The following is a 27,150-nucleotide window of genomic DNA, read 5'->3' on the forward strand; positions in this document are numbered from 1 at the left end:
AAAATAGAATTAAAGCCAGAAGGGAAGTCTGGGAGACTTGAGGGTATAAATTCCTACCCAGCCACTACCTGTGTGACTTTAGATTGGTCATTTGATTCATTTTAAAAGGGTTTTCTAGGGGACTCTGAAAAGTATTTCATTTTGAAAGGGTTTTCTAGGGAGGGGACTCTGAAAACTATGGGAACTAAGTGAGTTCCGAGGGCCTTTCCAGCCTTGACAGTCTATGAATAGAATTCCATTTTTGGCTCTAAGCCTAATCCTGCCGGCACCAGGACTGCAGTGACGAGCAGTAGCCGCTCAGATGGCCGCAGCTGCCAGGAGAGCTCGAGACAGGCTGTCGTTAAACGCAATCTTACAACACCACCTAAATAAAGACCGCGCAATAGTGCGCGGTGTCTCTGAGCTCATGGTCTGCAGCTCCAAGGGGATGGATGTTGAATGATAACTGTAGGAAAAATCGAAGGTTCGCTCTTGGCCTGTAAGGCAGTCTGTATTTTTAGAATGGGCTGGGCAGCACTGCCCAGCCTCCCTGCCCAGACTCTTTCCGAGTCTGCTCTGCCTTTTCCTTGTGGGTGCGTCCAGCCTTGGTGTAGGGCTCTGAGGGTCAGGGCGTACCCATACTCGTTTACTGTATCCCTCCTAGAACCAAACGTGGTGCCGAGCATGTGGTCGCTGCCCAATACTCATTTTACAGTTGAGCGATAGATTTTTAAAACAGTGGAATTCATAGGATTTTCATTTCACCTGTTAGAAGAGGTTCTTAAAAGTTTGAACAGAGAAATGCTGTTTCCTGTCAAGTTATCTCTCCCTTCTACCTGAGGTGCCCTCTGTCAGCCTGCTGTGTGGTCCTCAGGACTTGAGATGGGATCTTTGTGTTTTAAATTTTTTAAATGTTTGTTTATTTTTGAGAGACAGAGTGCGAATGGGGGAGGGGCAGAGAGAGGGAGGCCCAGAATCTGAAGCGGGCTCCAGGCTCCAAGCTGTCAGCACAGAGCCCGACTAGGGCTCGAACTTAAGAACTGCGAGATCCTGACCTGAGCTGAAGTCGAACGCTTGACTTACCGAGCCACCCAGGCGCCCCTCGGCTGGGATCTTTGTAAATTGCAGTAATCAGCCTATAATGAGAACATTTTCATTTGATTAAAGCTGGTCAGGAACAGATCGGTAGGGTAGAGTATCCCATGGAAAACTCTACTGGAGTGACAACCGTGTGCTGCATGGAATTCTAGAATTACTGTCTCCTGCTTCCTTGTCTCACTGTGCCTTCCTTGCTTTAATACTTCATTTAACAAGTACTAATTTTAGGGGCACCTGGGTGGCTCAGTTGGTTAAGTACCCGATTCAGCTCAGGTCATGATGTCACCATTCCTGGGTTTGAGTCCTGCGTTGGGCTCTGTGCTGACAGTGTGGAGCCTGCTTTGGATTCTGTGTCTCCCTCTCTCTCTGCCCTTCCCCCACTCGCACTCTGTCTCCCTCTTTCTCAAAAATGAACAAAACATTAAAAAAAAAATTAAAGTAAAAAAAGAAATACTAATTTATGGGGGGGGTTTGCTGTGTGGCTCAGTTGGTTAAGTGTCCCACTCTTGATTTCGGCTCAGGTTGTGATCTCATGGTTCAGGGGTTTGAGCCCCATGTTGGGCTCTGTGCTGGCAGCGTGGAACCTGCTTCGGGTTTTCTCTCTCCCTCTTTTTGCTCCTCTCCTGCTTGTGCACGTGCTCTCTCTCGAAATAAATAAATACTTAAAATAAAAAGGTACTAATTGTATTGCTGCTTCTGTGGTCCATACGTTTGATTAGTCCTTGTAGTTCTTTGGTAGTAACCAACTTAAAGCAGGTTATGTTTCAGTAGTGCACCATGGAAATTAAAAAACAACAAAATTATTCAGGAGCCCGAAATTTAAAATCCATACCCCATAAAGTTGCTAAAATGCTTTTGTTTAACTTATGACCTCTCCTATTTCTTTTCTTTAGTTTATGTTAATTTTTCCTGGCAGTAGGCATTTTACTGTTTTTTTCTTAGCATACAGTGTATGCAAGATGAATGAGAGGTCATTATGGCTAAAGTGGAGAGGATCCTTGTGGCGAATGTAGAGCAAACACAGGTAAATTTTTTCTGACAAAAGATATTTTACCGGGTAAATGGTTTTTGAAGATGTTTTCTCTTATTATTCTCATGGTACCCTGAGGCCCATGGTGCTTGTTCAGTGAACTCTTAAAAGATCAGCAGGGGGGTGAAAAAGAGGGAAAAGAAAGAACAGTAAGAAGTTGTTTTGGTTTATTCAGAATAAGAGAGTGTTTTCTATCCTGGTTTTTAGTTGAAACAACTTTCTAATTGTGATTTTTGTATTTTATAGGCATTAAGCTAGTTTTTGTCATTATTGTTAATAGGGTTACTGAAAAATGCTTAGGCACTTTTTATTTCACTATTTTACTATGTAGGAGGGACAAGTGTGAAAAATTATAAAGATATAACTGATGTACAATTTGTTGCATGTTTTATAAATTAAAAAAAAGGAGCTGACTTAGCTTGTGTGTGATTCTCAGCCAGGCTAGTGTAGGAGGTCCCCCCAGAGCTGAGAGCCTGCTTCCCCTGCCTTTTGAGGGAAAGCATACAATTAATTTGAATTATTTGGAGCATTTGGCACTTTCCCACTCCAAAGCATCTTTGGGTGTAAGAGCTGCCTTTTAATTATCTCTTGATAGAATGATACCTATAAAGTCATATTTCAAATGAAGACAATAATAAAATATAGAGAGCCAGTATGAGTGGTTCTTTTTGGATTATGAAATTGTTTGCCATTGTTACCTAATTTTCCCTCCTCCTCCTCCTCCACTCTCTCCCCCCTTCGCCTCTCACCCCTTCGTATTTTTTCAGTGTTTTTGTTTGATATCCGAATGAAAAGGTTATTAATTTTCTCAGGCTATTGTAGTTATCACAAACAGGGTGGCTTAAAACAACAGAAATGTATACTCTGCAGTTCTGGAGGCCTGAAGTCAGAAGTGAAAGTGTTGGCAGGGCCACACCCGCTCTGAAATTTCTCAGGGAAAATCCTTCCTTGCCTCTTCAGGCTCCCGGGCTCCTGGCACTTTCTCGGCTTGTAGCAGCAGCACTCTGACCTGTGTCTCCTCCTCCACGTGGCCCTGTGGCCCACGTCTGTACGTTCCACATCTCTCTCTCTTCAAAGGACGCGTCGAGTTTTGGATCCTTCATAAATTTGGATCTTACCTTGAGATACTTAATTATATCTTGAGAGACTAGTTTTCAAATAAGGTCACAGCCACACAGGTTTCAGGGTGGATGTATCTTTGGGGGAGGGACCAGCATTCGTTTGTGCTACAAAAGGTAATTTCTAGAAAAAAGGAAAATATGCTGCTAAATGGAAATTGATTTAGCCGTTTAGATTGTTGTTTCTTTTTATGTTGGAAAAACTACATTTCATTTAACTTAGGTTCTAACAGGATTTAATGATTGGGGCCTGTAGCTGAAGATTTGTGAGGAAGGTTCTGAGATGTGTTTGGCTTTAATAAGTAACTTAAGAGCAGTTGGAATCTTCATGTAGGCTCACCAGACCATTTCTGCAAAGTAAGTTCTGTAGTGTTCATTATGGTTCTTGTTTTTGTTTGTTTTTAATTTTTTTTTAATATTTATTTTTGAGAGACAGCTGGGGAGGGGCAGAGAGAGAGAAACAGAATCCGAAGCAGGCTCCAGGCTCTGAGCCATCAGCACAGTGCCCAACACGGGCTCGAACCCACCAGCCGCAAGATCATGACCTGAGCCAAAGTCGGACACTTAACCGACTGAACTACCTAGGTGCCCCCTGTTATGGTTCTTTTTTGTTTTTTTTTTAAACCTTTTATTTTTAAATTGGGTAGTAGGCCATCTCTGATTATTTTCATTTTTCAAATGTCAAACCGTGAAAAAATTCTTTTTTTGTTGTTGTTGCATTTTTTTTCTTTTTAACTTGTTTTATTTTTTATTTTTTTAAATTTACATCCAAATTAGTTAGCATATAGTGCAACAGTGATTTCAGAAGTAGATTCCTTAGTGCTCCTTACCCATTTAGCCCATCCCCTCTCCCACAACCCCTCCTGTAACCCTCAGTTTGTTCTCCATACTTATGAGTCTCTTTTGTGTTGTCCTCCTACCTGTTTTTATATTATTTTTGGTTCCCTTCCCTTATGTTCATCTGTTTTGTCTCTTAAAGTCCTTATATGAGTGAAGTCATATGATATTTGTCTTTTTCTGACTAATTTCACTTAGCTTAATACCCTCCAGTTCTATCCACGTAGTTGCACATGGCAAGATTTCATTCTTTTTGATTGCCAAGTAATACTCCATTGTGTCTATGTATGTATATATGTATTTATATACACACACACACACACACACACACATCTTCTTTATCCATTCATCCATTGATGGACATTTGGGCTCTTTCCATACTTCGGCTATTGTTGATAGTGCTGCTATAAACATGGGGGTGCGTGTGTCCCTTCGAAACAGCACATCCATATCCTGTGGATAAATGCCTAGTAGTGCAATTGCTGGGTCGTAGGGTAGTTCTCTTTTCAGTTTTTTGAGGAACCTCCATACTGTTTTCCAGAGTGGCTGCACCAGCTTGCATTCCTACCCATTATGGTTCTTAAAGATGTTTTTTCTTTGATAAATCCATAGTCCTCTGTTATATTTCTCTATGTCTATAATGAAATGTATTTCTGATAAATAGATAATACACTTTCTTCCAGAGTATGGCCATTAGTGATCATTATAATTACTAAAAACGATCCTGTGTTTAGGAAACTATTAGAATAAGAGGGCACGGGTTCTTGTCAACTTCTGTAAGCTCTTGTCCCAAGACGGTTAGCATGGGATGGATTGTCTGGAAACCTCTGTGACATTGTTTGAGCTGGTTCCTCATGGGTGGAGAATTTTTTCCTTTTTAATATTTGTTTATTTATTTTGAGAGAGAGAGCACGAGCAGGGGTGGGGCAGAGAGAGAGGAAGAGAGAGAGAGAATCTCAAGCAGGCTCCATGCCACCAGCATAGAACCCGACTCGGGGCTCAATCTCACAAACTATGAGATTGTGCTCTGAATAAGTGGAGATTCAGATTTGGTGGTTCTCCTATGGGGCAGGGAGGAAGTGGGTTTGACCCAATCCTTCCTCAGAGTTCCCTGCAGACCTCTCGCTGAAGAGCCCCAAGAGCAGCAGAGAGACTTGGAAACACTTTCTTTGGGAAGAACTCAATTTTAGTTCCAATTCTGCTGCCGCTTCTGACTTTCAGGAATTAATTCAACATTCCTGAGCTTCACTTTCTTGTTTTTAAAGTGCGGGATTTGGGCTAGATTGTAAAACACCCTTTGGCTCTAGCAAACTTAGTTTTTACGGTAAGAGTACATTCTAGAATGTATGATACACTTCATTAAGTTTTATTAGAAAAACTTGTAAAAGATATACTACTGTCGTATTTCTAAGAAGTTTTTCTTTTTTTGAGTTTATTTATTTTGGAAGAGAGGGACAGCCAGTTGGTGGCTGGGGGGTGTGCAGAGAGAGCGAGAGACAGAATTTCAAACAGGCTGTGTGCTGTCAGCTCAGAGCCCAACCTGGGGCTCGAACTCAGAACTGTGAGATTATGATCTGAGCCAAGAACAGGTGTCGTATGCTTAACTGAGCCACCCAGGAGCCCCCAGGAAGTTTTAATATTTTATTATATGCATGGCCGGATATTCCAGATTAAAAAAAAAATCCTTTATTTGAGACTTCCCAGCCTAAAATTAGTTTTCAACCAATAAACATTTCTGTCTTTTCATATTGACCTTTAAACTGTTTTGATAGTTTAAATAATATACTTAATACACAGAAAATACTTTAAATAATGTACTTGTTACAAATAAAAGATTCCCGTAATAAAGAACTTTATAAAGTAAAATGTGAAAGTGCCTTTTCTTCTCTTCTCCTCTCCCTTTGGCCCCTCCTATACCATTTCCTAAGGGGCAACCACAGGTAGTTTGGGGTCTAACCTTTTATGAAGGTGTATACACATAAAACATACCATATATAAATATATTACTTTTTTAGTTTTTGTAATACTTGTCTAAAATTGCTTGAGCATGTTTAGTTTTACCGTCTACTCACTGGGGTGTTACAGTTCTTTAGTAATTGTCTTTAATGTTGCTGATGTTTAAAACCCAGTGAATGTCGTCGGGGCAATCCCTGGTAAGGGTTGAAAGTAGAAAGGTAGAAATCAAATTCCGGATCCCAGTGGTAACAGCTCCTAAAGAAATCACCGTCCTCACTGATGGACCCTAAGACTTAAACTAAATACTTGCTATACCACCAAATATGCCACAATTAAAGTTCTTAAACTTTTTGAAGAACAGAACGTATTAAAGTATTTCAGCAAAATCAGTGGGGAAAACCGTTGAAAATAATATTCCTAAATTGCATGGCTGCAGTCAAGGGCCGCTCAAAATAGTGCTGTGGTTACTAAAGCACCGTGAAAGGGATACAGAACCGTGAGGACATCCACAAAGAGAGCCAGACTGGATGGCTAGAGGTAATCCTGGAGTAATGTGAGAAACTCGTTTGTGCTCACTGAATAATTTTGTGGTGTGATCATTATACATATTAAATAAGGAATTACGATCTACACACTTAAAATTATTTGTGTGAGCCAAGAGTTTGGGCTCTGGGATCAGATGAACTTAGGGTCAAATCTCCACTTTGCCATTTACTAGCCATGTGACTTTACCTCTCAAAAGCCTCAAATATCTTCAGATACTCTCTGTTAGTTGCTCCCTTATGGGGTTGCTGTGATTATTCATTTGAGAATGACCTATATAAAATGCTTAGCCCAGAGCTGGGTCCTGGGAAGCACACAATTAGTGCTGCCTAAAAAGTGAGCTATGAGACCGTAGTATAATACTTAGTTGTACCTTTTAGGTGTACGGGCTGTTTCCTTAAGTGAATTGTATGCTTTTGAGGACATAGGCCTTTTCCTAGGTTTTTTATATGTATGTTTCGAAGCGACACATTTGGGGAAGACATAATGAAAAAGCAAGTTGAATAACGTGATGCAGACTGAACAAGTGACTTTGAGTTAGTAAACCTTACGACAACATCATCACTGCTTATGAACATACATTTCATGGATTAGTGTTCTTAGAGATCATGAGAAGCAAAAAATACAAGTTGGTATAATGAGCTTTTTTCCCCCAAAAGCCTTTAAATACAGAGACTCTTTAAAAAAATTTTTTTTAACGTTTATTTATTTTTGAGAGAGAGAGGGACACAGAGTATGAGTGGGGAAGGGGCAGAGAGAGGGAGACACAGAATCCGAATCAGGCTCCAGGCTCCAAGCGGTCCGCACAGAGCCTGACACGGGGCTCGAACCCATGAACTGTGAGATCATGACGTGAGCCGAAGTTGGACCCGCAACTGACAGCCACCCAGGCTCCCCTAACCCTAAACACAGAGACTCTTGATGTTTAGGTGTTTGGGTGAAACTGTGAACTCAAAGCAACCAACCAGGTTTCTTCATCGCCTGTAGAGCCCAGTGAGAAAGGAGACCAGTGAAAGGGGGTGTCAGGAAGGGAACACGGAACAGCATCAGCAGGTCAGAATCAGGATCTTGGAAAGTTTTCCTTTTTTCACTCTTTTGAATTAAGACAGATGTTTACAGAATTTGAAATTTGATAGCGATTATTTGTTTGCCACTGAATTACTGTTTCAAATTCTAACCACGGAAAAAGATTTTGAATATTGAAGGTATCACAGTTTTTGGTTTTGATGTGGATGATTTGAAAATTGGAGGCGCCCTAAAAGAGCAGAGATGACTTAAATTTAAATCATTGAAATTAGCTTTAAAAAATTCAGTTCTGCGGTCACACTCGCCACTTTGCCAATGCTTAGTGGCCACATATGCGGTGGGCTACTATATTGGACAGTGCACATTGAAGAACTTGCCCATCACAGGAAATTCTGGTGGACACCTGCTTTTCTAGAACATATGTTGCTGTAGTTTATGCATTATTGTAAAATGAGCAAAAGTATACAAAAGCCAAAGTAGTTGCAGAAGTTAGAGGAAGATAATCAGAGTAATGGGAAATGTTAACGAGGTGGGTAGACCTTTTCTCCCCTTCCTTGATATTTCCCCTTTTTCTGTTTGTTGTCAAGCAGAATAATTGGAAAATGGTTCAAAGTAAACGGTTCAAAGTAAATTCTTGCCAAACAAGGTGAACACATGGCCAGACTTTTTTTTTAATTTTTATTTTTTTTTACAGTTTGGGTTCTTTAAAAACTCTTACTATCGATCACAAGTATTTGTTCTCTCATTGTGGTTGGATCTTAATCCTACTAAGAAATTGTTTTTTCCCCCTCCTTCATCTCTGGCTGCCATCTAGTTACATCCACAGCACTGACGTTTCAACCCACTTTTTATAGAACCTAATCTTTCAGTGCCTCCCTGGGTTCTCTCGTTCTTATTGTGGACTTCAGACTCTGGTGATCTGGGTGTATCGAACTTCCAGATCACCATCTTGCTGAATGACCTTGCGAAAGCAATTTAATCTCTCCGAGCCTGTAACAAGGGTAACGTGTCATGATATAGATACCGCCACTTGCATACATCTGGACTAAATGAGAAAATTATTGAAAGCTCACCACCTTGGCGTGTAGTAAGTCAGATAACAGTTAGAGGTGAGGTCATCTGATGCATTATTTTGCCCTTGCTGTGGAGCAAACCGTCCCAGAATTTAGTGGCTTGAGACAGCCACCACCATAATTTCTTATAGGATTCTGCTGGGCGCTTCTGGTCTTGTCCAGGCCTGGCTGACGTTTCATGCAGCGGTGGTCCCTCGGCCGGTTCTCTCCGAGGCTGGTTTGTCCTGGCTTCCTCGCTTGCACATTGAGTGGTGGGCTGGTTGTCTCCTGGAACAGTAGAGATGGCTAGACTACGTGTGTCTCATCGTCCAGCCAAGTTAAAGCTTTCTTGGAATACAGAACCCTCAGCAAGAGCCCTTGCTTTCTCCCTGTGTCCTCTGTGTACCGTCCACTCTAGTCTAACTTTTGTATAGTTTGTTGAAGGCGGACTTTGCTTTCACCCTTGTTTCTTGAAAACAAGCCTCTTTGTCATCTCTACGTTCTTAGCGCACCCCCAGGACAGTTGAATGAATACCTACGTATAGCTCCGCCTTCGTGGACCATTTCACCTTATCCTCACCTGCTGATTCTTTGACGTTCATCTTTATGTGCTACCCTACTTCGTGATGTCCATTTGACCTCTTCAACTTTGAGAAGTTTAGAGATGGTTTTTGGTATCGAAAGAAATGTCAGAGTAAAATTCTGTATCGAAACATTTTAGTTAATCTAATTTTCTTGTATCCTTAAATGGATTCTCTTCCGTAAATGCTAAAGTGGCCTTGGAAACCTGAATGGTTTTTTTTAATACTGATCGTCAAACAGGAAAGTTTGGCTTCTTAGTTTCACATATGTTTATGGAGTAAAGTGGCCACTGCGACTTGGTGAGAATATAGGGTGTTTGCTGTCTCAGTTCACTTACATTTATAACAGTATTGGTCTGCACAGTGAGATGTTTTTGTAGGCCAAATAAAGAAACTTTGTCTTTGCATTTCTATTTTTAGTTTAATAGTGCTCCACAAAAAAGATGGAACGGAAGAGTGAGAAAAGGCAGCACTTGCATATACATTGTTCTGCTTCTGCCCACTCTTTCCTTTTCTCCCTTTTTTTGACCTACTAAATGAATAATGATTAACTATTGCTGATTGCGTGTGTGTTCCCTTAAGTTTTATGTAAGTCGTGGTTCAGAGTTGATGGAGACTTGAAATCCTAAAGTATAGTAAATGATGCAGTGTGATGCGATGGGGAAGAGAAGAATCCCCAAACGCTCTCATCGGGGCCTCAGGAAAACTACACTTGTAGTCCTGGCTGTGATGACTTACTGGTGGTCTTGGGACCGTTTAACTTCTCTTTGACTCAGGCAGGCGAGTTTGATCACGTTGAAGGTTTCTCTCTAGTTCTGAAGAATCGTGCTGTTTCTACTAGTATAGATCCTCCTGGGATTTAGTAATAAACATAACAGATGAACACAGATGTTTAAAGTGAAAGAAATGGATATCCTTATTAGGATATTCCCGCCTACAGGGTTAATAACACGTACTGGGCATATAGAAAAGGTACACTTCGGATTCGTCTTTCGAAATAGGTGCTTGTCAGGTAGGCCAGGCGGAAGGATTAGCAACATCGAGATGTGCAGAATTGCAGCGGAAGTGAGTGCGAAGTGATCGTGGCTGGAATGTGGCTCCCTGGGGTGGCTCCAAGGATGTCCCGGTTTTCCTGGGATTTTCCTTCCTGGTTGGGAAATGTGTTCTCTCACTGGGGTTCATTTGGTGTGCAAATTCCACAAGAAGCGTTAATTTCTCTCTTCTGTAAGGGCCAGGGCGCCTCATGCCCCCGCAACGCCCCCAGATGCACAGGCACAGCCTCGCCCTTTGGCGTTGGGCAAAAGAAAGTGCCTCTGATGGGATTTCTTCCGGTAGGAGTGTTGTGAATCCAGAAAAAAAGGCCGTCTTGTCAGTCTGAAGTGTGTTCCGTGTTCACGAGCTATTTTAGGTGCGATTTGAATTTGTTGCCTCACGATGCTTGTGGCTCCTGTACTGGTCAGCTCTGGTCTCGGGCTTCATCTTCCCTCGCGTTCAGAGCTCACTCTCTGCATGGCTCCGTGCTGGCCTGCTGAAGTCTCCTCTTCATAAAAGAAACACCCGTCCTGGTCTCCTTCCTGCCTCTCCGGCTCTCCTTTTAGCTCCTCGGCTGAGCCGCTCTGACGTACTCGGGGAGGGACTTCCTCCCTAAAACTCTCTGTCCCCGGTTCCTGTGACACGTGGTGCTTCTCTTCAGCCTGCTGCTCCCTTGGCTTCTTCGTGGCTTTCTGAACGTGGCTGGACCCTACTTTCGTAAAACTGGCCCACCGTTCCCTTTATTCCTCACAGCCTTTGGTACTTGGGGTGGAACCCAGACGTACTTGGGTACACCTGTAACCCAGGAGTACTTGGGCTGGAACCCGCCCCCCGCACGAGGGATCTGGGCCTCTACGTGCCTGCTGGACGCCACCGTCCCCTGGACCGCCTGGCACGTCCTGCCTGTAAATAGATGCTGCGTCACTTTCTGTTGGCGCATATGTGAGCCGTAAATGCGTATCGTTATTTCCAAGTTTAGCGTAGGTTATGTGTCTGTCTCGCTCAAATACGTAGTTTTAATGCTGCCCCTTTTTGCTTCACACGTTTAAGTATTTTCTTTTAGGGTAATAGAGGTGTAGCAGTAGAACCAAGATGGGCGAGAAAGGCAGTCTGTCCTCCTAGGCTTTGCAGGCAGCAAGAGGAGATTGGAGTGAGTGACCGTAGTCCTGTGGGGCCGTGCTGCGCTACGGCAGATGTGAGTGTGGAGCCCGGCCGAGGGACCCCAGGCACACCTGTCGGGTCAGGCCTCAGAAGTGACGTCTGAGCCGAGAGGTGAGGGAGCGGATAGCAGTAACTAGGCTGAAAGAGTGTGTAAGAAGGGAACAGAACATTAGAATTCATTGCATTCAGACGGAGTTAATGTTCCGTTTGAGTTAACAGAGGAGAATTAATTTGAAGCATATGGAGAGTGCAAATAATAAACCAGGGTTTGCTTTTTGTCTCTGTTGAATTTGTCGCGTGGATGTGGGCACACACCCTTTGTTAAGTGTGCCGAAAGCAAGCCGTGAGGTGGGGGATTGTATTGTTAATGGGCATTTGGTTGTGGGCTGTAGAAACTTATTTGCCAACAGGCATTCTTGCAACAAGTGATCATGCTCTACACAAGCAGGATCCTGTTTCGCTGAGAACGTGCCAAGCTGTTGTGATGTTACCATTGATGACAGCTTTTCGATGGGCACCTTAGGACAGTTCGATGGGACGAATCACAGTGATTTCCTGTCATTCTTGAACTACTTAAAACCACCATCAGAAAGTGGTAAACATTTGATAGGAAACAAGAGGGATTAACTTTAAAAGGTTTTTGACTAATGAAAATCAAACCTCTGCCACATTAAGCAACATTTTTACGCCGTTAAGCATTGCCGTGCATTTTCCTTGAACCTGTTTCAGTCTATAAGTGTGGTTTGGGAAACCCCCCAGATTCTAGTTTACAATATAGTCTTTTGTTGTTCTTATCAGCAAGAGTACATTGCTTCACTGAATTGTGGGGAAGATCGTGTTGATTGAGATCCTCAGTAAACTATTTTAGGGAAGAAAAAAATCCTCATCAAATTAAATAAAAACACGAACCTTTCATTTACAAATTTAGAGAATCGTTTTGAATAGCCTTTAATTGGTAGTTGTGTGAAATTACTTAGGATAATAGGGGAAAATCAATTATAGTGATAAAGTCTGTTCTTAAATATACATTATTTGAAGTATTTTCCTGTGGAAAAAAAACACAAAAAGCTGGGCCGGAGAAAGGTGGTTCCTGCCAGTCGTCTTGCCTCAGAAGGTTTTACCTGAGCTGCTGATCTGACGTCAGATCCACTGTATACACCCCTGACCATGGTCAGCGCAGGCTGCGGAGGCTGTGTTAGTGGTTGGGGGAATTTTGTGTGTATTTTGTGAAGTACAGAAAGGATTTAATCAGTTTTCACGGTCTTCCAGGATCCCACCTATGTGGACACTCACATCGACTGTTATTAAAGTTCTAGAGACAGATTGAAACTATAGATTTTCTAGTTTGATAGAAAAATCAAGGAGATAAAGAATATGGGGTTTCTTTGAGGATCATTAATGTTTTTCTTCCATTGGAAATTAGTTGACATCTGAGCAGTATTTCCTGGAAAGTCACATTACTTTTATAACGAGTCTCCACTTCCGAGGGTCAGTGATTGGGAGGTAATAAGTCATGGCGGTAGCCATTCCACTGGTCCTTCTAATACAGTTACAGAAGATTTTTTCTGTCACTTCATACTTGTCTCTGCAGAAGTTAGAGGAGTTTGAAATCCTGAGTAACTTCATCTCAACTTTTTAAAAAATGTCTTCTGACAACAGTGTATATTCAAACCATTGGCCACATCAAGAAGGTAACTGGAGTTTTGCCACTTTTTCATCTGTCATTTATCTACTGTGTTTAAGAGCCATTAAAATGAGACCGTGTGAAGTGTGTTGGTTGTAAATAAAATGATTGAACCTGGATTAATCATTTTTTTTCCCTTCAGGATCAGAGATTTGCTCAGATTTCTGTGCTCAGTGAGGTTTCAGTGACGATATTTTGTAAATATTTTGACTTTATTTGTAACGATTAATGAACTGTTACCACTTCATAGGTCTTATCACAACAACGTCAAGGAAACTGGACCGAGAGCAGCAGGATGAACATATATTAGAAGTAAGCATTTCTTTATTTTAGTTATTTTAAAAATACTATAATTATAAATATCATGGGAAAGAACATTCGTGGTCGCATTAACTAGTCTTCATAATTGTTACTATTTCATTATATTGCCTCCTGGCCATTACTAGAAAGGAAAACAAAGGGGAAACCAAACCTTTGTGAGTGTGGTTCATGTCCCCTTAAATCCCTTTCTATCCCCAGAATATAGGACCGCTCAAATTATTGTGCTTTACACATGCACAGCACACACAGAGCAATCAAATGAAGCGATATTATTGAAATTTCCTTTTCATTTACATGAGATGTATTTCTATAGGCCTTCTACATCTTTTTCCTCAGTATTGTTTTCAGGATTTTTTATGATACTAGGTCTAATTCAAGTGTAGCTAGTTTCCAGTTTTTGTTACCGTTATCCCTAAGTAATTGCCTTGTTTTTGCATTTCAAACTGAATTGTAGAAAGTTTGTGTTTTGTTTTTTAAAAAAAATTTAGTTTATTTATTTTGAGAGTGCGTGAGAGAGCGCAGGAGAGGGGCAGAGAGAGGGGGGAAGAGAGAGAGAATCCCAAGCAGGCTCTGCATTGTCAGCGTGGACCCCGACGTGGGGCTCAATCCCACAACCCTGGGACCATGACCTGAGCTGAAACCGAGAGCTGGACGCTAAACTGACCGAGCCACCCAGGTGCCCTGAAAGTTTGTGCTTTTTACTAAAAGTTTGTGCTTTGTAAACATTTCTAAACTAAAAGATTGAAGACTGACAGGGTCTTTTCTGCTAGGCTTCTCATGCTCCCAGCTCACTTAAAATGCCTTCTAGTCCCTGAAAGAAGAAACACAGCTTGTCCTTCACCAGTTTGCTGGTAGAGGGTCAGCACCCTGTAGGCGCAGGGATAGGAGTCTGTGGAGGGGGCACGTAGTGTCCTGTGGACGGCGGGCCGGATGCGACGGCCGGGAGCCACGGCCTCTAGGCCAGGAGGGGGCTGAGAAGAGACGGCACTTGGGGAGGGACGCAGAGCAGACATGTAACCTCTGCTGGCGTTTCTGTGTCACACGTTAACAGCCAGTGTTGATCATTGGAGCTAGAGCTGGAAAAGACCCAAGTGCTGGTCGAGTTCTCTGCGTGAATCTTCCCTTCTGCCAGTGTGGGTCCTGGGGAAAGTTCTAAGCTGTGATTTGTTATTATTATTTTGATTAATATTTAGCTATCTCTCTTTTTATATTATTGCTGTTCATAATGCTGCCTGCTTAATTTCATTTCATCCCTGGTCCAGTTTCCTTCCTTCCTTCCTTTTGTTCCTTCCTGAGAGAGACAGAGAGAGAGAGAGAGCGAGCGAGCATGAGCAGGGAGGCGCAGAGGATCCACAGCAGGCTCTGCACTGTCACCACAGAGCCCGATGTGGATTCGAACTCACAGACTGAGAGATGACCTGAGCCACAGTCGGACACTCATCCGACTGAGCCACCCAGGTGCCCCCTTGGTCTGATTTTCTAATTGTCAGTAAAATACGTGGTTTTTATAGCTGTGTAACGTGTGCACATGAATATCCTGTGTAGAAAAGGTGCTTCACAGCCACCATTACAGTTAGTAATTTCTTCGTGTGTTCCATCCAGCCGTCGGTGGTACAGGTCCCTTGAGTTCTCTTTCCTTCTGATAGAGCAGAGCTTAGAATTTTCATCCAGTCACTACAGTGATTGACAGAAGGGAGAATATGGTTCCTGAAGAAAAGGAACCGGTGGCAATCTGTCCGGATCGTGCTGGGCCCATGCCCTGGTCAGAGCTGCGCGGGACACCTGCTGGCTGTGTGCCCTACTCCAGAGCCACCTGTTGGTGGCACCTGTCAAAGGCTGGATGGGAGCAAGTGTAAGGTTAGGATTTAGGACTTAGGACTCTGAAGATGATAGTAAGACGTTGGTAGGAAATAAGACTGTAATGGTTTGTTTACATACCTCGTATGTTTTCTGTAGTCCTTGGTGGGGTGTTCGAGGGCCAACGCCGGTGTTGATTGGCCTGTCTTGAAGAGTTTTTCAGTTCCGTGTTAAAAGCTGTGTTACTGGCTGCTGGTTATTGAACTGAAACTTAAAACCATGTTGGTGATGATACTGCAAAACATAGTGCTTGCTTCTAGTTCTCTTTAATTTTCTTTCTTTTTCCTAAAGATCATCTGAAAACTGATCCAAAGGAAATGTTTTGGGAGGTTAAAATTAAATAGTAATTGTAAATTTTGTTTTTATTTTGAGAGTGTGAGCAGGTAAATCATGCACTTGATTTTTTTCATTTTTGTTTTCTTTTTAAGCTTGTGTATTTTGATGGGGGGTGGGCAGGGGCAGAGAGAGGGAGAGAGAGAATCCCAAGTAGGCTCTGCACTGACAGTGCAGACTCGAGGCTCGAACTCAAAAACCCATGAGATCGTGACCTGAGCCGAAACCCAGGGGCAGATGCTTAACCGCCTGAGCCACCCAGGTGCCCCAATCATGTACTTAAGGAGAAACAGCTACTTGACTTAAATACTCTTGACGAGTACTATTAGGATATAGTCACATTTTTATAAACAACAGATTTATACTCACCAGGCTTTAAAAACAAAAATGAGTCCCACAAAAACCTGCAGTATACTTTAATATTTTTAAAAATGCATTTCAGTGATTAATTTTGGAGGATGTGGTGAGGGAGCTATTCCTAGGGTTATTGCTTTGAACGTACACACCAAAATAATAGTGGACATCTGATTTCGGGATGAAATTGCGCATATGGAAGCATTCACCAGTCCTCAAGACCTCAGGTTGTTATTTATGTTCTTTTTACTGAAACTATTATGGAATAAGTGGGTTTGGAATGACAGTTTTTATGTCCGCCCTGCTGAATGTGGAGGACTCCTGTGCAGGAACAGGGTCCGACAGAACAAAAGGGCGACGGCTAGTATGAAGAGGCGCGTGACTTTGCACATATTTTAAACTGATGATTTTTAATGCGGTATGTGGAGATGTGATTTTTAAGGGTAGAGAGTGGATGTTATTCCTAAGAGGACTCCTTATTGAAAAGCAGAATCTCCTTGTAGCTCTTCCACGATTCAAAAAGATGTTGCTGATGGTTTGCCATTTTGGCGACATGCGCATTACAGCTGTGGCAGCCCTGGGACAGGCAGCGTGGTGAGGGGAGAGGCGGCACTCCTGCTGTGCCGCCTCCTCAGCCCCCGCCTGCTGCCCAGGCCCCTGTCTGAATGGGACACGTCGCCTTGCCTCCTGTTGTCAGGAGAGGAGATGGTGTGCGTCCTAGTGCTGGGTGAGATGCAAAATACAGGTTTATGCAACATACAGGTTACCCTCAATTTGGAGGAAGGTAATCGCTTTTTATGTAGTTCTATTTTTAAAAACCCCTGTCGACCTGTTCCCTTTCACACACAGGTTACTGTGACAGACAATGGTAGCCCCCCCAAGTCAACCATTGCAAGAGTAATTGTGAAAATCCTTGACGAAAATGACAACAAACCCCAGTTCCTACAAAAGTTCTACAAAATCAGACTCCCAGAGCGGGAAAGACCAGAACGAGAAAGAAACTCCAAGCGAGAGCCCATCTATCGTGTTATCGCTACAGACAAAGACGAAGGTCCCAATGCAGAGATCTCTTACAGCATTGAGGATGGAAACGAGCATGGCAAATTTTTCATTGAGCCAAAAACTGGAGTGGTTTCGTCCAAGAAGTTCTCTGGAGCTGGAGAATATGATATCCTTTCAGTGAGTTAAGATCTGGTCTTTGAATTTCTCACATACTTTGACTGTTAATCTGGTCTCACATCACTTCTCTTGTAACTTTTTCTTTCTTCAATAAGTAGCCTCAGTGTTTGTGACCTGACTTTGGGAAATGTGGCTTAGGTTGTCCTCTTCAGCTGTCACTCCAGTTATTACTTACATTGACTATGGCATGAAGAGGTTGCTCTTTTTTTTTTTTTTTTTAATGTTTGTTTAATTTTGAGAGAGAGAGACTGTGTGAGCAGGGGAGGGGCAGAGAGAGGGGGAGACCCAGAACCCGAAGCAAGCTCCAGGCTCTGAGCTGTCAGCGCAGAGCCCGACGTGGGGCGCGAACTCCCAGACCACAAGATCCTGACCTGAGCTGAAGTCGGGTGCCGAACACCGACTGAGCCACCCAGGCGCCCTGAGAGGTTGCTCTTTTTAATCAAACCTTAAACATGGGGAATACACAAATACAGATACTGTTTGAAATTAACTTAGTTTAAGACCAAACTGATCTGTGCTTCACTTATGGATGTCACTTCTAATTTGCTCCTTTTATCCCCTCTGCTTACATTTTATAGATTAAGGCAGTTGATAATGGTCGCCCCCAAAAGTCGTCAACCACGCGACTCCACATTGAATGGATTTCCAAACCCAAACCATCCCTGGAGCCGATTTCATTTGAAGAACCGTTTTTTACCTTTACTGTCATGGAAAGTGACCCGGTTGCTCACATGATTGGAGTGATATCTGTGGAGCCTCCTGGCACGCCTCTTTGGTTTGATATCATTGGTAAGCATGGCTCAGAGTTTTCATTGTCCGTGTGTGGGTTACACTGAGGAGAGCGTGTCTTTGATTTATTTCTGTCTTTGAGAACCTGTCTCTTTTTCTGATTTTTGTGTCCATCTCAGGACTTAAAATTGGGAGCAAGAGCCAGAAGTGGGGAATTTGTCTTAAATTGCAGTATTTTGATTGCAAATGTGTTACAATATCCAGCACGTACTCACCTTGTTTAAAATAGGTGCTGTGTATCATGAACCTAAAAATAAGGTTTTCAGAAGTGCATCAAAGAGTTAGAAATCTGAATGTTTTTGGTTCAAAAGCACAGCTTCTTGATTTTCCTTCTTGATACATAACATGGCACATGGCTATTTTTAGTGAATATGGTTTGAATGCTTAAAATAACTGCCTGCATGACTGTCTCAGGTCAGTCAGTATTTTATAGGGAATAAGCTTACAAATTTTATTTGTATGACTTAAAAATGACAGTGCCAACTATGGCCTTTTTAAGTTTGACTTTACCACACTTTGGGAATGTGGGAAGCAGGGTTCACTAGATGAAATAACCCTGTAATAAAAATGACATGCCTAGGTCAGTTTTCCTTTTTCTCGGCCATTTAGTTTAGACCTAGAACGTGTTACCTTATTCTGACATACTTAAAAAAAGAAATTCGCACTAAACTTTGACATCTTAGGTTTTTAAGTGCTGTTTCTTCACATTACCTTAATCACAAAGATACTTAAAAGCAAAAGTACGTATTGCAACTCCTCTCCAGTTGGATCTTTATATTCCTTTTTCCCCTCTTCTGTCCTTAGCCACCCTCCGTACCCCAAATGCTACTTCAGTGGGTTGAAGCCGATGGGACTAGGCTGCCAGGGCCACAGGGCGAGGGGGGTACAGGATTTTTACCTCTTTAATTTTCCACACTAGACTGTTAAGCTGTTTTCCCAGTTTGGGTCATTGTATGAAATTGTTGATGTCATCAACACCTATGAAACCGTTATTTATTTATTTATTTATTTATTTATTTATTTATTTATTTATTTAAAAAAAATTTTTTTTTTTTTTAACGTTTATTTAGTTTTGAGACAGAGAGAGACAAAGCATGAACAGGGGAGGGTCAGAGAGAGGGAGACACAGAATCTGAAACAGGCTCCAGGCTCTGAGCTGTGAGCACAGAGCCCGATGCGGGGCTCGAACTCACGGACCGCGAGATCATGACCTGAGCCGAAGTCGGCTGCTTAACCGACTGAGCCACCCAGACGCCCCTTTATTTTTTTTTTTAAGTTTATTTATTGATTCTGAGAGAGAGAACCAGCAGCAGGGGGAGGGCAGACAGGGAGAGAGAGAATCCCACGCAGGCTCCACACCGTTACGCGCAAAGCCCAACGTGGGGCTCGAGCTCCCGAGCCGTGAGGTCATGACTGAGCTGAAAACCCAAGAGCCGGACACTTCGCCGCCCCAGCCACCCGGGCCCCCCAGCCGTTACTTTAGTTTTAAAGAAAAGGATTATTTTTGTAACTGACTGCGGTCAAAATAGTGTGTGTGCTGTCTGTTAACTCCTGTCACACTTGCAGACGAGTAGGCTGCGGCTGTGCCGTGTGTAACTTCCCCGTGTAACACTGACTGCGCTTGGAACTGGTTTGATTGACTGCTCCTCCTTGTTCTGTGCTTGCCTCCCACGCTCGCTTGCTTCTGTTTGGCCGTGCCAGGCGACACACTTGCTAGAGAAGCGTTTCACATCTTGCAGGTGACTTGTGACCTGAACTGTACAGCAGAAGGTATCTGCTGAGATCACATAATTTGCCTCAGATTATGAGATCTAAGATCAAAGCGTCAGCTTTTAAAGCTTTGTTTCGTGTCCAGTGACTCTCTCATTGCCCTCTGTTTCCATGGTGTGCGCATGGTCACCCATCCCAGCTGCAGACATGCTGACTTCTGATACATCTCCAGATCATCCTTAGTTTTAGGTTTAGCTGAAGATTGTGGCTTTTCTGTGTGTTTCGTTTTGCTTTCTGGTGCGTTTTGTAATAGAACATCATCATGACGTCAAGTCTTTATTTTCATTCCATTTCGCTTCACTGATAAAAGTATCTCAAGTGCAGTGGATTTGAAAAGAGAGTTTTATCTAGGATATAATTGGGAATGCATTTGGATAATGCTCGTAGCACAGAAACTTTTGCTTCCTTACGCTTTGTGTTTGGCAACAATGGGGAAAGTTTCTTTTCAAGTATGTAAGAGCCAGGACTAATTGACATTAACTGCCATTATTTTTTCCAGAGTTAACATTTGTTTTGAGTAGTTAATCTATTAGGGCAGTTCGTTCAAGTGTCATAATTTTTGTGTGTGTAATTAAACGTTTAAATAGCCGATTTTGGTTAGTAAGTGATGCTTTATATAGCTACTGAGGTATATAAATTAAAGACCTATTCAGAACCCCTGAAGGAGCAAATCGAAAGTAATTCATTGGCAATATCAGCAACGTTTTTCTGTTTTCAGAGTTGCTTTCCTCTCAGTTACTAGCTTCCCTTGAAATTAGAGCTCAACTTTGCATTAGTAAGCATTGTCTTTCTAGTTGGCCCATCTTTTCTTGTCTTTCAAAATGAAAGCTCCTTGGAATCACCTTGATCCATATCAGAAGTGTTTTGGTTTTTTTCCCCCCCTGTCATTCACAAGTAGAAAGCCACAAAATAAATGACAGAATTTCATCCTATGACCTACCTGTTGTTACTTTTCTGTATGTCCTAATTTAACCTAGGTGGCAACTATGACAGTCACTTTGATGTTGACAAGGGCACCGGAACGATCGTTGTTGCCAAACCTCTTGATGCAGAACAGAAATCAAACTATAACCTCACAGTCGAAGCCACAGACGGAACCACCGCCATACTTACACAGGTAGGTGACTTAGTAAGGATGCGTTTGTCAGAGGAAGATTAGTATGACCTTGTGATGTCCGGGGCCCAGGCGCGGTATGGGCAGTTGATTCTGCCCTCGGAGGCTCACAGAGTTACTGTGTTGTTACAGTTTCCACATATGCACACCAAGGCTTTGTATTTAGGGAAAGAAAATTAACTGCACATCTCAGTTTAGGTTTGGCATGTAATTACCCAGTTTTGGAAATTTTGCAAGAAGACTTAAAAAGCCCCCTTTTAATTATCAAAATCTTTCATTTTTTTTGCTGATTTTGAACAATATTAATATAAAATCTATAACTATTGAGGATGAATTCTCCGAGTCATTTTCATTAAGGCTCATTAAAGTGATTGATTATGTCTTAAATCCCTTTTCTCAATTCCCCCACCTTGGCTACTTTAGGGCTGTATAAAATGGTAAAATTGTTGTCATAATTCACTTAACATCTTTATTTGTTCCTATCTGATGATTAAGAGATGGTCAGATTACTGGGAATTCAAATTGAAATGGCAAAAATCCTATAAATTAAGTCTATATTCTCTTTGATTCTCTTTGTGGACTGTTAGAGAATTTGTTAAACACTCGTTATATGGCAGGTTTCTTCTCGAAGCTAAATACTAGGAAACAAAATCCTGCACCTTTGGAGCTTACCTTAGGATTGTAGAAGCTAAGATTTACATATAATCTGCTGTACTCTGAAAGAGGAAGAAATTAAATACTGAATAAAATGCTCCTGAATTCCAGTTTTTTATCTTTATTATTTTTTTAATGTTTATTTTTGAGAGGGGAAAAAGGGCATGCACACGTGTGAGCAGGGGAGGGGCAGAGAGAGAGGGAGACACGGAATCTGAAGGAGGCTCCAGGCTCCGAGCTGTCAGGATAGAGCCCAATGCAGGGCTCAAAGTCACAAACTCTGAGATCCGTGACCTGAGCTAAAGTTGGAGCTTAACCAACTGAGCCACCCAGGCTCCCCAGCCAATTTTTTTTTTTTTTTATCTTAAATTATACTAATTTAAATCTGATATGAGACAGATCATCTGTCAAATCATCTCGTAGGATTGAAGACTAAAAGTCTGAGATGTCTTTTCAACTAATAAGTGAGTAGATAATTTAGAGCCAGTTATGAAAAGGCCTTATTCATTTCTCTAAATGCTTGTGGTTTTTAGTGTATTTGCAACTGACGTATGTACCATGCTTTGGGGTCATTTTGAGATTGTCATGTAAACGTTTTAGCACAGTATTAAAATTTCATTTTTGTCAGTAACTGTTCCCATTATAGAAGTTAGGCTTCAGAGCATGAACATGAGAATAAAAATATCAAGAATTGTAATAAATTTAACAGGATAAATTTTGAAAGGCTCAAAGAGTATAACTTTATGTGGACCAGCTCAAATAATCAACTAGCCAGAAATCTAGCAAAAGGAACTAAATGGCTCTCTGTGCCAGGCGTTCTCATTAATGAAGATGCTCTGTTTACCTGTAGGATTTACCACTTACTACATAGGTGAGTAATTAGCAGAGGGCTCCTCCCCCAATAATTGTAGTGTTAGCTAGGACAGTCAAAAGCTTAGTGTGAAATGTGGTGCAGGTTGATTGAAATATCGCATAGATCCTGGCAAATAGATTCTAGTGTTTTGAGGTATGCAGAATGTCTTCAGTTTCAGTCTTTCATTTATACTTCTGTAAGTTATTTTGAGTCATTTTCAGGGGGTCTTGGTAATATTCTAATGGAATTGCTGGCGGGGAAAGGTAGTCAGAATATTAGTGGTTACAGAGCCCACGCTGACCTGTTAAAGTGTGAGACAGAGGGGACGGTCAGTAATTAGGTTTACATTTCCATGTGGGGCAGATGACAGGGAGATAGGAGTGTGAGTGAGAACACAGCAGCAGATACCATCTGAAGAGCATCACCGAGATCAGAACCAGGTTGATAAGGTACCAGAAACACAGCCCAGTAGATTCAGGTTTGTAGGTAAAAGTCCGGAACCAACAGGGTGAGTTTTGCTGCATTGAGGTCAATAGCCAAGGGCAAATCGGAGATTTGGGGATTTGGGGGAGATTTGGAGATGTGGGGTTAAGTCATAGTGAGTGCATCATTAGCAGAGGTGGGTGGTGGGGGGGGGCGGGTCACAGTGTAACCCCCAGTACCTTCTGGAAACAGCACCGCTCCATGCTTTCCTGTCCTGCCATTTTCTGCTTCGGATGCTGATGGGTATTGATTCAAGTCACTTTGCTTTATCTGGTGTCTCGAGGTAATTTACGAAATCCAGTTAAGGCTTTTTCTTTTCTTCAAAACAGCTTTGCTTTCATGTTTTCTTACGGTTTCTTTCAAGCATCGGTCAACATTATGCGCAGGTCATTTGGTTGAATCTCTTAACCCTATCCATTAGCAAGTGGCTAAAACCCTTTGTTGTTTCCCTTTTCTTACCTGGAAACTGGGCATCATGATTTTGTCCTCATAGGCACTTCTGAGGGGTGAGTGAGGTAGCACACGGGGTGCTTGTGCTTGAAGCCCCTGGAACCAGTTGCCCTTGTGCGCCCACAGAGCACTCGCTATTGCGTATCAGCACTGGTTTGGACTCTTTTCCCCACTTGACACCTGAGTCACCTCCCTGTCCCCATTCTCCATCCCTGCGATTCATCTTGCTCTGCTAGAATAGTCTGCCAGTTGAGAAGAGGAGGTAAAGGTGAATTTCCTCCCAACAAATAGTTCAAAGCACACGGGAGTTTTTGTTCTCAAGGCTCTGCATACTGGATCCTCCCTTCTCCCTTCTCCTTTACCATCTCTTAGTTCGATGTCCTTCTCTCCAGTCTCCAGAAGCCAAGATGTGTGATGCTATTACTTGCCTTCACGTCTGACCAAGGCGTTCCCCCCCAATCCCAGTATACATTGATCATCTACGCAAGCCAAGGCTTACCTCCTCCTTAAAATGTCCCACACCATCTCTGGACTCCTAAAAAGTTACTTGATAACTTACCTGATAATATGTGGCTTCGTATGCATAAGACATTTCACGCAGAGGTTGAAAGCTACCCAGGGCAGAGGCTGTTGCACATATATTTGCCCCCCAGTGTTGTGTAGGTGAGTGCCGAGTGTATAAGGGCCCTGCGGCCATGTTTCAGTGGAGTTGCTGTATCAAAAATGGTTGTTACTGGGGCACCTGGGTGGCTCAGTTGGTTAAGCGTCCGACTCCGGCTCAGGTCATGATCTCACAGTTCCTGGGTTCAAGCCCTGCGTCAGGCTCTGTGCCGACAGCTTGGAGCCTGGAACCTGCTTCAGATTCTGTCTCTATCTCTCTCTCTCTCTCTGCCCCGCCCCCCTTGTACTCTGTCTCTGTTTTTCTCTCAAAAGTAAATAAACATTAAAAAAAATTTTTAAAAAAAAGGTTGTTACTTTAGCTGTTCTATTTAGTTGTGATTAATTGACTTTAGAGCAGAAGTAAAGCACCTCTGCCCAACACTAACTTCGTTAGAAAAATAATACATAAATTTATAGTGGAAATGAATATATAATGGTTTAACTTAGAGAAATTATAACCATCTCTTCTGGATCATCACTGACCTTTGAAAAATGGTCTGTAATTTTCAATGTTTACATAACTTTCACATAAAATCTGTGGTTTAGTGAATGCATATCTTAAGTATATAAAGTTTAATGTTACAAGTCCATCAGTGATGTTGTAGGGTTTTATGAGAGCACTGGTGTAGTTTCCATGGAAAGACCTCTAGTTCACATGCCTGCACCAGTGTGCTTAATAGAAACCTCTGCATTCCCGGGACTTTGTCCTACTGTGCCATTTGGACTAGTGAACCTCTTTATACAGGCTAATGAAGCTCAGATCTTGGTCATAACTAAACCATCTTATTATAATTGGTACTGATTTGCACTATGCCTTATCCACACACATCTTTTCAATCTGAAAAGTAATCCTCTTACTGTTAAAGTAAAAAAAAATATTTTTAATTCAGCTTAGGACTAAGTTTTTTTAATATTGGCTTTTTTTCCCTCTAAGGTTTTTATTCTAGGATGACTTTTTTTTTTTTTAAGAGAAAGAGTGCGAGAGTATAAGTGGGGCAGGGGCAGAGAAAGAGGGAGAGAGAATCCCAAGCAGGTCCCATGCCCACTGCAGAGCCCACAGGGCTCGATCCCATGACCGTGAGATCATGACCCAAGCTGAAGTCAAGAGTCAGATATATAACAGACTGGACCACCTAGGTGCCCCTGTGCTGACATATTTAAGAGAGTGTATCTTTTCAGTGTCCTTAAATTTTTTTTAGGAAATGAGTGTGTTTCCTATTTATATGTAAGTTTTACGGTCACAAAAATGTAATGAAGATTTTAAAGTACATTTCTAATTTATCAATAGCAATTTGGAGTCCTAAAGATTAGAATGAGAAATTTAAATACTAGGAATCATCTAAAAAATAAATAGATCAACACATAATCATCCAGTATCGTACTCTCCTCATTAGTGTGGTGGTTGCAGATTCAAATCTGATACAAGAAATTAGCCTTCTGTAAATCCTGCTCAAGTAAATTCTTGGTTACTCTTCCATGAGTACTCTAGAAATATCTCTCTAGTGGTGACCTAAGAGAAATTAAGTATTCAGTCAGAAAGAAGTGTGTGAAAGGTGTTACATATGCCCTCCAAAGTTACTCTCAAGAATTTAGAGAGGTGTTCATTATCTTGCTCATACAGGTAAGAAGCAATGAAAAATTTTAAGGATTTTTTTTTTATTCTAGGTTTTTGTTTTTATTTCCCAATTTTGTATTTCATTTTGCTAAATCCGTTTTTTTCCCCATTGTGCACCTGATTTTTCCCCTTGATTCTATAAATATTAAAATATTATAATTAGGCATATTATAATGGGTCTTTTTGGTCATTATAGGTATTCATCAAAGTAATAGATACAAATGACCATCGTCCTCAATTTTCTACATCAAAATATGAAGTTGTTATTCCTGAAGACACAGTGCCAGAAACAGAAATTCTACAAATCAGTGCTGTGGATAAGGATGAAAAAAACAAGCTCATCTATACACTGCAGAGCAGCATTGATCCATTGAGTCTCAAGAAATTTCGTCTTGATCCTGCGACAGGCTCTCTCTATACTTCTGAAACACTTGATCATGAAGCCATCCACCAACATGTTCTTACCGTCATGGTACGGCTTTCTTCTCATCCTTTGGCCAGTAATTGGTTTCTGAAAGGTCTCCTGTGTTTAAGAGTGATTTTTAATCCCATATAGGGAACCCCCCCCCCCCCACACACACACACACACACATACACAGGAATGATAATGTATTGAATCTTTCAGGTACGGGATCAAGATGTTCCTGTGAAGCGCAACTTTGCACGGATTATTGTCAATGTCAGTGACACCAATGACCATGCCCCCTGGTTCACAAGTTCCTCCTATGAAGGGAGGGTTTATGAATCTGCAGCTATTGGCTCAGTAGTGTTGCAGGTTACAGCTCTGGACAAGGACAAAGGGAAGAACGCTGAAGTGCTGTACTCGATCGAATCAGGTAATTTTGGAGCCCTCAGTATGTTAACTTTAAAAAGTACATTTCTTTTCCAAAATTTCACATGTAGAAACGTTTCTGTGTGTCACTGTAAAAATGGCTTAAATTGATCTTCAGCTACCATTTTACATATTAGGAGAAAGAAGCCTCTTTAGAAAGCAAGGTGAGACTCGTGAGACTCCTACATTCCAGTAAAGAGATTCACATTCTTAGCATGATTCAAGGCTCTGAGAAGTCTTGCAGTGAAGAAAACCGGTCCAGTTCCTTATTTCCACAATGTTGTAACCATACAACATTTTCCTCCATAAGACTTGTTAACTCTGAAACATTGTTAGGAAACCACTGGCCTTAGTAATTTAACTTTTAGCCAGGGAGTATTTTCTCTTGGGCAGAGCAGGAAATTCCACGACAAGAGTGCTGGTGTCCTGCCTCTGCTTACCCCTTCCAGGGTTAGTTTTTCTGCCCCTGTCATCCACCTTTTACAGTTGAGTTTCCTTCATGGAATTAGGTTGTTGCAATAGGGCCCAGGGTGGCGATTTGGACTGGAAACGTTGAAAAGCCCAAGGAGCCTGCTGGAATTGGGCAAGGAAGGCCAACTGAACTGTTGGTGTGGACCTTTCTTCTAGGTGTGGCAGGGCAAGAGATCCAGGGTCTTGCTGGTGGACACAAGGAGGATCACCCAGAAATAGTTGTACCAAAGTGAAATATTTTGTTCTCTGTTCTCTTTTATGATGCTATTTGGTCTTTCATTTATTCATTCCATGGGTGCCGCGCTAGGAACTTGATAG

General features: G+C 42.0%; 1 protein-coding gene across 2 annotated transcripts in view; it reads left to right on the top strand.

Moving 5' to 3' along the window:
* The window catches only part of FAT1 (FAT atypical cadherin 1), a 117,470-nt gene that overhangs the window by 53,398 nt on the left and 36,922 nt on the right, over window positions 1–27,150 (top strand). For both annotated transcript variants that reach the window (XM_047091661.1, XM_047091662.1), the window contains exons 3-8: window positions 13,348–13,409; window positions 16,812–17,141; window positions 17,720–17,930; window positions 20,678–20,817; window positions 25,726–26,001; window positions 26,155–26,365. In XM_047091661.1, the coding sequence (XP_046947617.1) occupies window positions 13,348–13,409; window positions 16,812–17,141; window positions 17,720–17,930; window positions 20,678–20,817; window positions 25,726–26,001; window positions 26,155–26,365 (1,230 nt within the window). The remainder of the gene's footprint in view (window positions 1–13,347; window positions 13,410–16,811; window positions 17,142–17,719; window positions 17,931–20,677; window positions 20,818–25,725; window positions 26,002–26,154; window positions 26,366–27,150) is intronic.

Source organism: Lynx rufus, unplaced genomic scaffold (genome assembly GCF_022079265.1).
Source record: "Lynx rufus isolate CCGP_SWC_20201006 ecotype Redwood Valley unplaced genomic scaffold, mLynRuf1.p SCAF_3, whole genome shotgun sequence".
In the NCBI taxonomy this organism is placed as follows: Eukaryota; Metazoa; Chordata; class Mammalia; order Carnivora; family Felidae; genus Lynx; species Lynx rufus.